Source organism: Onychostoma macrolepis, chromosome 25 (genome assembly GCF_012432095.1).
Source record: "Onychostoma macrolepis isolate SWU-2019 chromosome 25, ASM1243209v1, whole genome shotgun sequence".
Classification (NCBI taxonomy): Eukaryota; Metazoa; Chordata; class Actinopteri; order Cypriniformes; family Cyprinidae; genus Onychostoma; species Onychostoma macrolepis.
Genome location: NC_081179.1, coordinates 16,271,348 through 16,284,106, shown reverse-complemented (window position 1 = coordinate 16,284,106; position 12,759 = coordinate 16,271,348). Strand labels below are relative to the sequence as shown.

The following is a 12,759-nucleotide window of genomic DNA, read 5'->3' as shown; positions in this document are numbered from 1 at the left end:
TTTTAAAAATTCATAAAAATATAAAATCAAATTGTTTTCTGCAAACTCCACTAGATTCTTGTTCTGCATCTCCTCAAGTACCACTGTGATGATTTCCATATTGTTTTACTGTATCATTTTTTAATAACTGCATACCAAAATCATGAGAAATGCTATTTATTACCTCACTATATCACATATTTTAAAAATTCACAAAATTATAAAATCAAATAGTTTTCTGCAAACTCCACCAGATTCTTGTTCTGCATCTCCTCAAGTACCACTGTGATGATTTTCATGTTGTTTTACTGTATCATTTTTTAATAACTGCATACCAAAATCATGAGAAATGCTATTTATTACCTCACTATATCACATATTTTAAAAGTGAATAAAAGTATAAAATCAAATAGTTTTCTGCAAACTCCACCAGATTCTTGTTCTGCATCTCCTCAAGTACCACTGTGATGATTTTCATGTTGTTTTACTGTATCATTTTTTAATAATTGCATACCAAAGTCATGACAAATGCTATTTTGTATTGCTATGTAGACATTTAAAAAATTCATAAAAAGATAAAATCATATTTTTTTCTGCAAACTCCACCAGATTCTTGTTCTTGCAATTATTAAAAAAATGATACAGTAAAACAATATGGAAATCATCACAGTGGTACTTGAGGAGATGCAGAACAAGAATCTGGTGGAGTTTGCAGAAAACAAATTGATTTTATAATTTTATGAATTTTTTAAATATGTGATATAGTGAGGTAATAGATAGCATTTCTCATGATTTTGGTATGCAGTTATTAAAAAATGATACAGTAAAACAACATGAAAATCATCACAGTGGTACCTGAGGAGATGCAGAACAAGAATCTGGTGGAGTTTGAAGAAAACAATTTGATTTTATATTTTTATGAATTTTTAAAATATGTCTATATAGCAGTGTAAATAGCATTTGCCATAACTTTGGTATGCATTTATTAAAAAATGATACAGTAAAACAATATGGAAATCATCACAGTGGTACCTGGGGAGATGCAGAACAAGAATCTGGTGGAGTTTGAAGAAAACAATTTGATTTTATATTTTTATGAATTTTTAAAATATGTCTATATAGCAGTGTAAATAGCAGTTGCCATGACTTTGGTATGCATTTATTAAAAATGATACAGTAAAACAATATGGAAATCGTCACAGTGGTACTTGGGGAGATGCAGAACAAGAATCTGGTGGAGTTTGCAGAAAACAATTTGATTTTATACTTTTATGAATTTTTAAAATATGTGATATAGTGAGGTAATAAATAGCATTTCTCATGATTTTGGTATGCAATTATTAAAAAATGATACAGTAAAACAACATGAAAATCATCACAGTGGTACCTGAGGAGATGCAGAACAAGAATCTAGTGGAGTTTGCAGAAAACAATTTGATTTTATACTTTTATGAATTTTTAAAATATGTGATATAGTGAGGTAATAAATAGCATTTCTCATGATTTTGGTATGCATTTATTAAAAAATGATACAGTAAAACAACATGAAAATCATCACAGTGGTACTTGGGGAGATGCAGAACAAGAATCTAGTGGAGTTTGCAGAAAACAATTTGATTTTATACTTTTATGAATTTTTAAAATATGTGATATAGTGAGGTAATAAATAGCATTTCTCATGATTTTGGTATGCATTTATTAAAAAATGATACAGTAAAACAACATGAAAATCATCACAGTGGTACTTGGGGAGATGCAGAACAAGAATCTAGTGGAGTTGGCAGAAAACAATTTGATTTTATATTTTTATGAATTTTTAAAATATGTCTATATAGCCGTGTAAATAGCATTTGCCATGACTTTGGTATGCAATTTTTAAAAAATTATTAAAAAATGACCACTGTGGTACTTGGAATATGCATAACAAGAATTTGCAGAAAACTATTTCATTTTATTTTTTCTTTATGAATTTTCTCAAAACAAAAACATTTTACAAACCCATTTGAAATGTTTTATTGAACATTTAATACATTATGAATACAATTAAACAATACAAATAAAATACCATTAAATAAGAAGTGCCTGTATAATGTGTTTTTAATCAGCTCATTATTATCCAGACTGGGCTTCAGTTTGATACTCTTTAGAAAAAAAAAAAAAAAAAAATTTGCAAAGGTTTGGAAGCTTCACGGCTATCACTACCACGCAACGCCATGTAGACGCGCAACAAAATTTTAGGCGTAGATGGCGTGACCGCGCTTTTCCGAAGCGCAGATGACGTGACTGCAGTGTTTAGGGTAGGGGTGAGGTTAGGTACTCCAGTTAAAGTATAAATTTACATACAAAATATAACTGCATCGGAGTCAGTCTTTTTACGTGGTCCGATGCAGCGCTGGTGTTGAACCAGTGAATCCGTGCATGGACCACGGCTGATGCCTGTCACTCACTTTGTGAGACCAGGCTGGTTGTTTTCTGGAGCCAGACCACACTGGCTTAAAGAATTAAAGGTGGTGGCGGCTTATTAAGTACAGAAATTATTACAGTAGTTTATCTAAGACATAAATTAACAATAAGTACTTTTTACAAAGTGTGAGATACACTACCATTCAAAAGTTTGGAGTCAGTAAGATTGATTGATTGCAATTAATATGTTTGGTAACACTTTACAATAAGGTTCTTTAAAACATTTTCTCTCCTCATTTGTTGTCTGAACATGCAAAATGTACATTTATTATTTATTATTACATTTGTTTTCCTCTCTGTGCCACATTCTGCATTGGTATATTTTTTGTTTCTGTTGTCAGACAAGGAGATGAATATAAATGAAGCAGACGGTTGTCGTGGTAATAAACACCGTAAACAGCAACCGTTCGCGTGTCCGCGCTTAATGAGCATCTCGTATATATTAGGGGGCCCTTGGCTTTTGGGGGCCCAAGGCAGTTGCCTACCTGTGGTTTTGCAGATGAAAAGGACCGAGGCCAGGGCTACCTCTAAACAACGGGGATTTTATTACAACAGAACCACCAGACAACTCGAGTCACATCAGTCATTAGAACTCTCTTAATCTCTCCCTCTATCTTGTTACTTATGTTATACTGCCTACAACTTAGTTAAAGCTCAAACAATAATCAGCGGCATTTAAGGCAGAGATCTGAAACCATTTAGCTGTGCACAATTTCAAGATCATTTGCACACTTTTTTGTCCATACATTCATTCACTGAATCACACATATGCACATTTGATAAATGATCATAAAATGAAATGTAGGATGGTTTCTACGGTATTTGGTATCATGCTCAATTGTGACTGCATTATCAAGACTTTATGTTCAGCAGAATGGCTAATAAAGAGATGGAAAATGGCTTTTCTGAAATTGATTGAATATTCTTTATTAAGAACATACGAATAAACTATCGGTCACCTTTTAATCACCCCCCAAAAATAAAAAGATTGGTACCACTTTATAGTAACTGTCATTAACAACATTAACAAATATTACATTATGGAAAGGGTTATATTACAATAACATAAAAGTAATCTACATAGACACTGGCAGCAATATTCTGAAATATATACAATATATAAGAATAAATGTATCAGGAAAGCACATATAAAGATGCTATCATGTATCGATTTATCATTAATCTTTACCACCTTCCAATCCAGTGAGTTCTGACCACAGAAGTGTGCGTATAAAGAATTAGTATAATGTGACTCATTAGTGACCATATTTTAGGCTCTGCTGAGGTGTGTGTTCTCATTAGCGTCATCCTCGTCCTGCTCCTCTTCCGTGTCTGGCTCGTGGATGAAACCGTAGCGTCGATATACAGATCCATCTCGACTGGTGTAGACCACGTCCACCTCATCTCCGCTGTCTTCTGGTTCTGGTACTCCGTGTGGCATGGGCCGAGGACTGGGCTGTTCTCTAGCCACCCCACTCAGTCGTTCATAACTCCGTCTCCAGCATAACCTTTTTTTGGCCCTTGCCTGTACCAGAGCAAACACAACTAGTGCTAGCACTACAGCTAGCAGCAGAGCGGCAGGTAAAGCTGCAGATGCATGCTGTACCGCTTGGGACCTCAGAATAGCATCATCCTGACTTATACTTGGTACAGGCGCCTCAAGACACAATACTGTAAAAAGATAAAAAAAATTTTTTTTTAATAAAAATTAAGAAATGTATTTAATTAATTAATAACATATTTGATATAGAGTTTTGTAAAACAATTTAAAAAACAGTAACACTTTAATATAGGGACCAATTCTCACTATTACCTAGTTGCTTATTAGCATGCCTATTATTAACCTATTGGCTGTTTATTAGTATTTATAAAGTACATATTCAGCATGACTATATTCTCCATTCCTAATCCTACCCAATAACTAAACTTAACAACTACTTTACTAACTGTTAATAAGCAGCAAATTAGGAGTTTGGAAGTTAATGGCGAGAATTGGACCTTAAAATAAAGTGTGACCAAAAAACATGTGAATGCAGTGCTTGTTTGTGAAGGGACAATTAATTTATTGGACTATTTTTTTTTTTTAGCTATGCAAATGTAATGATTCAGTAAAATTATTCATATTTCCCAAAATTGCCCATTTTGGGCTGTAAGTTTAGTAAAATTAGTAAACAGTTCCATTATTTAACCTTAGTTAACTACATTAGTTAACTATATTATTTAACATGAATTAAAAATTGAAACTACTATTAAAGCATTTACTAATCTTAATTTCAACATTTACTAAAACTTTATTTAAGGGATAGTTCACCCAGAAAATTAAATTTGCTGAAATTTTACTCACCCTCAGGCCATCCAGATGTGTCTGTTTCTTCATCGGAATGGATTTGGATAAATTTAGCATCACATCACTTGAAATGGATCCTCTGCAGTCAATGGGTGCCCTCAGAATGAGAGTCCAAACTGAGAAAACCATCATAATAATCCACAAGTAATCCTCATAACTCTAGTCAATCAATTAAAGTAAAAAGCTATGTTTCAAAAATCCACCCACATGTTTGTTTAGAACTGCTTTGGTTTTCTCCTGTAAACACTGATCTTTGATCTTTGCATATTTCTCTCCAACAGTTTGACATTTAAAACGTCATTGTTTATTACAGTTACACAGCTTTTTGCTTCACAAGGTGTTAACTGATGGACTGGAGTCGTGTGGACTAGTTGTGGATTGTGATGTTTTTTATTATTATTATTTGTTTTTTTAATCAGCTGTTTGGACTCTCATTCTGACGGCACCCATTCACTGCAATGGATCCACTGGTGAGCAAGTGATATTAAATTAGAACATTAAATTTCTCCAAATCTGTTCTGATGAAGAAACAAACTCACCTACATCTTGGACCTACATCTATGTCAAAAACCCAAGCTTAAAGTAAAAAGTACCTGAGCCTGAATCACAAAGACAACACTTCTCGTTCTTCTCCTCAGACTGGCAGCAGGGCAAGCACTGACTGTCAGGGGCATGTAGGGCGAAACCTGGGTGACAGGTAAGACAGCTCTGGGGCCCGGCACCGGAGCAGTGTTTACAGGACTCGTCACAGGCTTCACAAACTCCCTAATACCATTGAAAAATACAAAATCTTGTTATTTATATGTTGTAGCTACACTGCTGAATGAACTTTTTGATGAAAGTATTAAAGGGATACTCCACCCCAAAATGAAAATTGTCATTAATCACTTACCCCCATGTTGTTCCAAACCCATAAAAGCTTCGTTTGTCTTCAGAACACAATTTAAGATATTTTAGATTAAAACCGGGAAGTTTGTGACTGTCCCATTGACTGCCAAGTAAATTACACTGTCAAGGTCCAGAAAAGTATAAAAAACATTGTCATAGCACATCGTAGCTCCATTTTGGAAATTATCGCTGCACGCAAAATGCGTACGCTCTTCCGTGTCGGCCGCGACACAAGTGCTTATTTCTAAATAGTATTCGAAAATAGAATTAGTATGTCCCAAATCATAGTATGTTTAAAAAAGTATGCCAAAGATTCCCGGATGGTCTACTACTTCCGGTTAGAATTCGAATTGCAGATTGATGCACACTCTAACGGCTAATATTGCTCACAACACATTGCGCGGTGGACGAGGAATCGATCAGAATTCACGTAACTAAGCAACAGAGCGTCCGTTAAAGAAGCAGCTATGATGAAGTAGTATGTCCCAAAGCCTGCCTACTATTCTGCTACATACTCAAAAGTATGTACTTCTTCACAAAAAGAGTACATACTTTTAGGGCATAGTATAAGTAGGCGAATTGGGACGTAGCAATAGATACGTTTTCTACTTAGATTTACGCTTTGATTTGAATGCAAACAGCGCATCCTTATGTCGCGGCTGACACGGAAGAGTGTACGCATTTTGTGTGCAGCGATAATTTCCAAAATGGCGCTACGGTGACGTTACAGTGCTGAATTGTTGAATAAAGTCGTTATTTTTGTTTTATTTCCATACAAAAAGTATTCTCGTCACTTCATAAGGTTACGGTTGAACCACTGATTGCAGATGCAGTATTCTGAAAATGTTTTTCATACTTTTCTGGACCTTGACAGTGTAATTTACATGGCAGTCAATGGGACAGTCACAAGCCTCCCGGTTTTCATCTAAAATATCTTAATTTGTGTTCCGAAGACGAATTAAGCTTTTACGGGTTTGGAACGACATGGGGGTAAGTGATTAATGACAAAATTTTCATTTTGGGGTGGAGTATCCCTTTAATATTTTTAATGGTTTTCATCTTTTGACAAAAATAGCAGTAATTGATCAGATGCTACTACTCTGTCATCAGCACTTACACTCTGTGAGTAATATCGGCTCTCTTCACAGCGAGGGTAACACACCCCATCCTGCAGGATACTGCCCCAGTCACACGTCTCACAGCCCTGAGGAGTGTTATCTGCAAACAACACAGAATCATTCAGAAGAGAAAGGCTGAAGGACCAACTGTTTCGTTTAAAGAGATGGTAACACGGAGTTACTTTGAGGTCAGAATTTCACTACATTCAATCTCTAATTCACTATTAAATATTTAAGTCACCATAGTATCAAAATTGATAATTCTTGTCCAATGACTAAAGTTCCAATTCTTGAAATCACTTGTTTCTTGAAAAACTGAACATTTCAGTCACTCTTTATTTTAAAGTCCAATTCCTGCTATTAACAAACCATTTACTATGACTTTTGCCTCGGTAAACTCCTAATTTGCTGCTTATTTATAGTAAAGTAGTTGTTAAGTTTAGGTATTGGGTAGGATTAGGGATGTAAAATATGGTCATGCAGAATATGTGCTTTATAAATTCTAATAAACATGGTAATAAGCAACTAGTTAATAGTCAAAATTGGTCTCTATACTAAAATTTCGGTAACACTTTACAATACGGGTGCACAAATATGCATTAAGTAATGCTTAACTAATGCACAGATAATCATGAGTTAATGTATAACTCATGATGAACTAAACCATTTATTAATGATTACTGCATCAGCAACTAATGAACATTCGATATGATTCAAAGTAATCAATAAATTGTTATCAGTTAAATGCGTCATAATATATTAACTACCTCATAACTTATGAATTTACTTCATTAGTTAATAAAATATGTTAATTACCACATTGGGTCGAAGCCCAAAATAAGTTATTAGGTAGTTAATATATTATGACGCATTTAACTGATAACAATTTATTGATTACTTACTCTATGAATCATATAAGCATGAATTAATGCATATTAGTGTCACCGTATTGTAAAGTGTTACCAAAATGTCTTAAGTCATATTATGAAAGATAATTAATTTATGTGCTCACTCTTTTCTAAATTGGTTTGGCTAGTTTAGTAATTCCAATAAAGGACAAATCTTCATGTTACAGCACATGGCATAAACCAAAATCCCAAAAGATTGGAAGATTGAAAGGTTTAACATTTATAAATTGGCTGTCTTTACTTCTATAATAAGTTCCTTAATGTAATCCATATTTTTGCTTTTCTAAATTAATGGAGGGATGTCAAAAAAAAAAAAGATCATGGTAATCAACACTTTTTTTTCTGATTGACCTTTATTTGTAGTGAACACAGAATATTCCTTGTAGATTGGAATGTAATTGACCTTTCGCAAAGACCCGCCCTCCTTAGTTACTGTTGCGATCTCCGACAAACAATGCCGCTCTCACACTACACACGTTCTCACGCAGTGAAAAATAAATCGCAGATTAAAGAGGAAACTGACAACGTGCAGACAGACAAGGCAGAGCAGGTTACTTCTGATATGAAACAAGGTCTCAGGACTCTCATCTTTCAAATTTTGTCATTTTTAAAGAAATTCAAACAATAAATACCATTTTGTGGCTCTTTAATGTGTCGTGACAGATCACTGTATTGCCTCAGTTCAAACACGTGAGCCGATCATCTTTTCATATTTATGTAAAGCACGAAATGAACATAAATAAAGTATTTTGTGTTAACCAAGGAACACAGCATTTAATCCCAAAGTTAATCTACTCTTCTGTCTGATATGTAGTTAAGACTAGAAGGGATACAGCTGCAGCTAACTTTATTGGGCATGTGCATTTACATATTTTCCAAGCCAACAATATAACGTGAAACCCATGAAATTGTTTAAAAAAGCACATGGCGCCATAGTTTCATCACTTTAGGCTGATGATACACTGGGCAACTTTTTGAGCAATGTTGCTGGGCAACTTTGGGAAATGTTGCCATCAATGGGCAACCAGGTGAGACACAGGGCCTACGACCGATCTAAAATATCCAGACAGAAATGTGTTACCCATTCTCAATTCTCTTAGCTTCATTTTAAACAGATGAGCGCACATGTGCATATACAGCTCCCATTTGTGTTGAAGTTCACGAGATTTTGTCCACAGAATGATAAGAGCACGTTTTAACATAATTTTATTATTTCACACTCGGTATTTTAACTTAAGCGCTGCAAGCCATGCATACAGCGCCGGGCATGACAGGTTTTCTGGTATGCAAAAAAAGTACTTTAAAGAAATACCTTAGCTTATTGACGTTACTGTGACAAGCCGACAACAGGACAGCTTAACCCTCCACACATATTTATATTTAGTTATACTGAAAAAGTTTCAATTCATTCTGTCTTTTTAACCCCGTTTTAACATGGATTTCTATGGAGACCGGCCATAGATGTCAGGCAAGATGGAGGATAGCAGCGGCCGCACATAATATCCTCATTCTGATTGGTCAGATCGCTTGTCAATCAAGGTCTTTGCGAACGGTCAATTAACGCTAGTGGCACAGTACCTACTAATTTCTAGAGTTCAAATTTTGTTCTTCCAGGAATCCTGTTTCAGCCAAGCAAATTCCTTAGAGATATATTATATACTTCCTTGGTGGCCAAGTCAAGAGATTTTATTTCATAGCCATTTCTATAGCATGCATTTTAGCACAATGAAACGTTATTGCAGACAGATAGATCTGGTTCTGTTTGCTAACTGGTCAATATGCCATTTTGTGATCAAACAAGGGAGGCCGTATAATGAAAAGAATGAAGATATGGTGTAATTGATGTTACGTAACTGGTGTAAAATGTGAAAATGATATAACAGAAATACCTGTGCAGGATTTGCAGCTGGTGTGACATTGTCTGCAGCTGTGCTCGCTCTCATAAAAGCGCTGCGGGCATTGATCCACACACTGCCTGGTGCCCTGCAGGTCCAGCAGAGGAGGTGTGCACACCCTGCAGGCGTCCGGCCCTGGGCCCGAGCACTGCTCACAGGAACGGTCACACTTCTCACAGCGCTCCCCTGTGCTGTAGTACCTGAAGTAGACACATCAAGTGAAAGAAATGCATGTCTTGTTATTATATACAGACAGTGAAAAGAAGGCAGTAAATTACTGGGAAATGAGATAGAAACACCATGCTAGGGCACTGCTCTGATAAAGTGAACACAAATCATTTTGTCATGCATTTGACAGCTAACTTTGCTTTCAAGCTACATATTTACATTTTATCAGTTCTTGCTTTCCCTGGGAATTGAACCCATGACCTTGGTTCTACTGTTTGAGCTACAGGAAAGTCTGGTCCTATGTTATCATTAAGACACAATCAACATTTCCTTTAAGTCTTAGAAGTTGTAAGGTGAAGCCACCATGGATCAGAACTGTTGGTCCATCGGATTGAGATCTGGGGAATTTGGAGGCCAGGGCAACATTCCTTCATCGTGTTCCTCAATTCTTCAACACTCCCCTCGTAGAATATAATTTCCATGAAGGGCTATACAATGGTTAGGTAGGTGGCACATGTCAAATTGACGTCCACATGTATGGCCAAACCCAAGGTTTCCCAGCAAAATGTTGTAAAGAGCCTCACACTCCTTCTACCAGTTGTCGTCTTTCCAAAGTTCATCCTGGTGCCATTAGTTCCCCAGGTAAACAGTGCACATTTGCACAGCTATCCACATTACATAAATGTAAATGGGAATCGTTGGATCAGGCAACCTTCTTCCCCACTTCCAAGGTGCAGTTCTGATGCTCACATGCCCATTGTAGCTTTGGCTGCTCAACACCCTGTTGCCAGATTGGGTTTTGTCGCACCTTGGACCACTGCTGGTAGGTTCTTATGCCTGCTGACTAGGAACATCCCACAAACCTTACCGTTTCATCTGGCCATAACAATTTGACCCTTGTCAGGTCTTTAACTACTTTAAGTTCTGAGAAGTTTGGGAAGCTACAGTTTAATCAAACAATGTTTTGCTGGTGCTTTCCCATTAACTAAGCTCTTAATTACCAAAGGCTGGATGAAATTTGTGTGTGCAGGAATATCTTACCCAGTGGGACAGTGGCTAACACAGAGATGAGAGAGCAGATGAAGGTAGCCTGGTGAACAGCTCAGACAGTCTCTGGGAGACGCCCCGGTACAGGTGGTGCACACATGATCACAGGGCATACAGAAGCCCAGCTCTACACCGTCAGCTTCCTCATGGGCACTGTAAGTTCCTATGGGACATTTGCTCACGCACGAACCATCTGGAACACAAACAGGTTCCCATTAAACCAGTTACTTGTACAACCTCTATAACAAAAGACCATGTTTTTCCTTTTTACTATACTTTAGATCCAAAGGAGGGATTAAAAGCCAAACCACAACTGATGAACACTTTAAATCCATATTACAAACATCACAATCAATGTCATTGTTTTCTTAACAGTAGAAGTATACAAAAGAAATGCAATGATGTGAGTTCAGGTCATTCGTACTGTGGAGGTAGTTGGGCAGAGCGCAGGTCTGGCAGTCAGAGGAGCCTGGCCCTTCACAGGACTGGCAGAGTCGATGACATGCTTGGCAAGTGAACTGGTTGTTTTGGAGGAATGTTCTGGGTGGGCAGTCCGAATCCCCGGTAACTCCACACATCATGGTGTTGGGATCCAAAACCAGACCCTTTTCACACTGCAGACACTGGGTGGGTTCTGGACCCTCACAGCGTGCACAGGTCTGGTGACACTCTATGGAGCCAAATATGGGACATATAAATTATCACAATTATCTAACCGTGTTCAGTTATTGCAAATAAATAACCAAATAAATCATCAAATAACCAGTATACTTCAGTTTTGACACAAACTATTATTGTACACGTACAGCCAAGCACATAACCTTTTGAAGTATAGCATACTCCATTTGAAAGTTTGCATTAAAGTGTGCATGGGCACTAGAAAGTTTCATCTTTGTTTTGTCCAACTTTCATCCAGTGTCTGCACTATTTCTCTCCGGAAGTAGGCGTTGGCAAAAGTACCGACCTTACAAAGCAAACAAGCAAAGAAAGTCAAATGCCCTTTCCCTAAAAAAGGTAAAACAACGATGTTGGATGATTTTGAAGTTGGAGGAGAAAATAAGATGGAGTTATATATATATATATATATATATATATATATATATATTAATGCTGTCAAACGATTAATCGCGATTAATTGCATCCAAAATAAATGTTTTTGTTTACATATGTGTGTGTGATATATTTATTATGTATATATAAATACACACACATACAGTATTTATTTTGAAAATTTTAACGTATTTATATTAATATAATTGAGTTTGCTCAACCTCAATCTCTCCAAATATGCCATAACTGTAACCTAGCTCGGAGAGTTTAATTGCCCCCTTCAGTGATTTGTGATTTGTTAGCTCGAGTGTACACTTCTGAATTGAGATGTTTGTGTCCCTCTGCAATGGGTATTGGCGCCCCCTAGTAAAACCCTTGGTGCCAAGTATGCACGATTAGAAAAATTGAGCTATGTGCATACTATTCTGATTACAAAATTTACATGCCACACACTATGCGCATACCTACATTATACATAAAACTGAAGCATACTTAGAGCTTAAGTTAGAATTTACACTAACCAGGATTATACTGGTTTTGTGTGTTTGCGGTATAACTACAGCTAATACTTCACCTTGGCATTCCTTATCAGAGGTCTGGTAATAAGTTCCCGCTGGGCACTCTTCCAAGCACGTGCCCTCATAGAGTTTTGGGTTGAGGGCAGAGCACGTCTCGCAATCATCAGAGAGAGGACCAGAACAGGTGGCACAGGTGGGATGGCAGCTCACACAGATGCCCTGATCCAAGTCTTCAAAGTAACCCTTCGGACAGACGGCCTTGCATGCCCCGTTCAAGAGCAAATAGAGAAAACTGCACCCTGAAATTAAATAGTTACACAAAGTTAGATTAAAAATTCAATGTAATCTAATTTCCAAGCAATCCATACTGTGTTCTAA

The 12,759-nt window shown here is 36.6% G+C and overlaps 1 protein-coding gene across 3 annotated transcripts in view; it reads right to left on the bottom strand.

Annotated features, from left to right (window-relative positions):
• Positions 1-3,415: 3,415 nt before the first annotated feature.
• LOC131534864 (proprotein convertase subtilisin/kexin type 5) overlaps positions 3,416-12,759 on the bottom strand; it is a 30,193-nt gene continuing 20,849 nt past the window's right edge. For all 3 annotated transcript variants that reach the window (XM_058767951.1, XM_058767952.1, XM_058767953.1), the window contains 7 exons: positions 12,438-12,680; positions 11,238-11,483; positions 10,808-11,006; positions 9,593-9,798; positions 6,795-6,895; positions 5,383-5,554; positions 3,416-4,113 (listed from right to left, as the gene is read on the bottom strand). In XM_058767951.1, the coding sequence (XP_058623934.1) occupies positions 3,713-4,113; positions 5,383-5,554; positions 6,795-6,895; positions 9,593-9,798; positions 10,808-11,006; positions 11,238-11,483; positions 12,438-12,680 (1,568 nt within the window). In that variant the 3' untranslated portion in view covers positions 3,416-3,712. The remainder of the gene's footprint in view (positions 4,114-5,382; positions 5,555-6,794; positions 6,896-9,592; positions 9,799-10,807; positions 11,007-11,237; positions 11,484-12,437; positions 12,681-12,759) is intronic.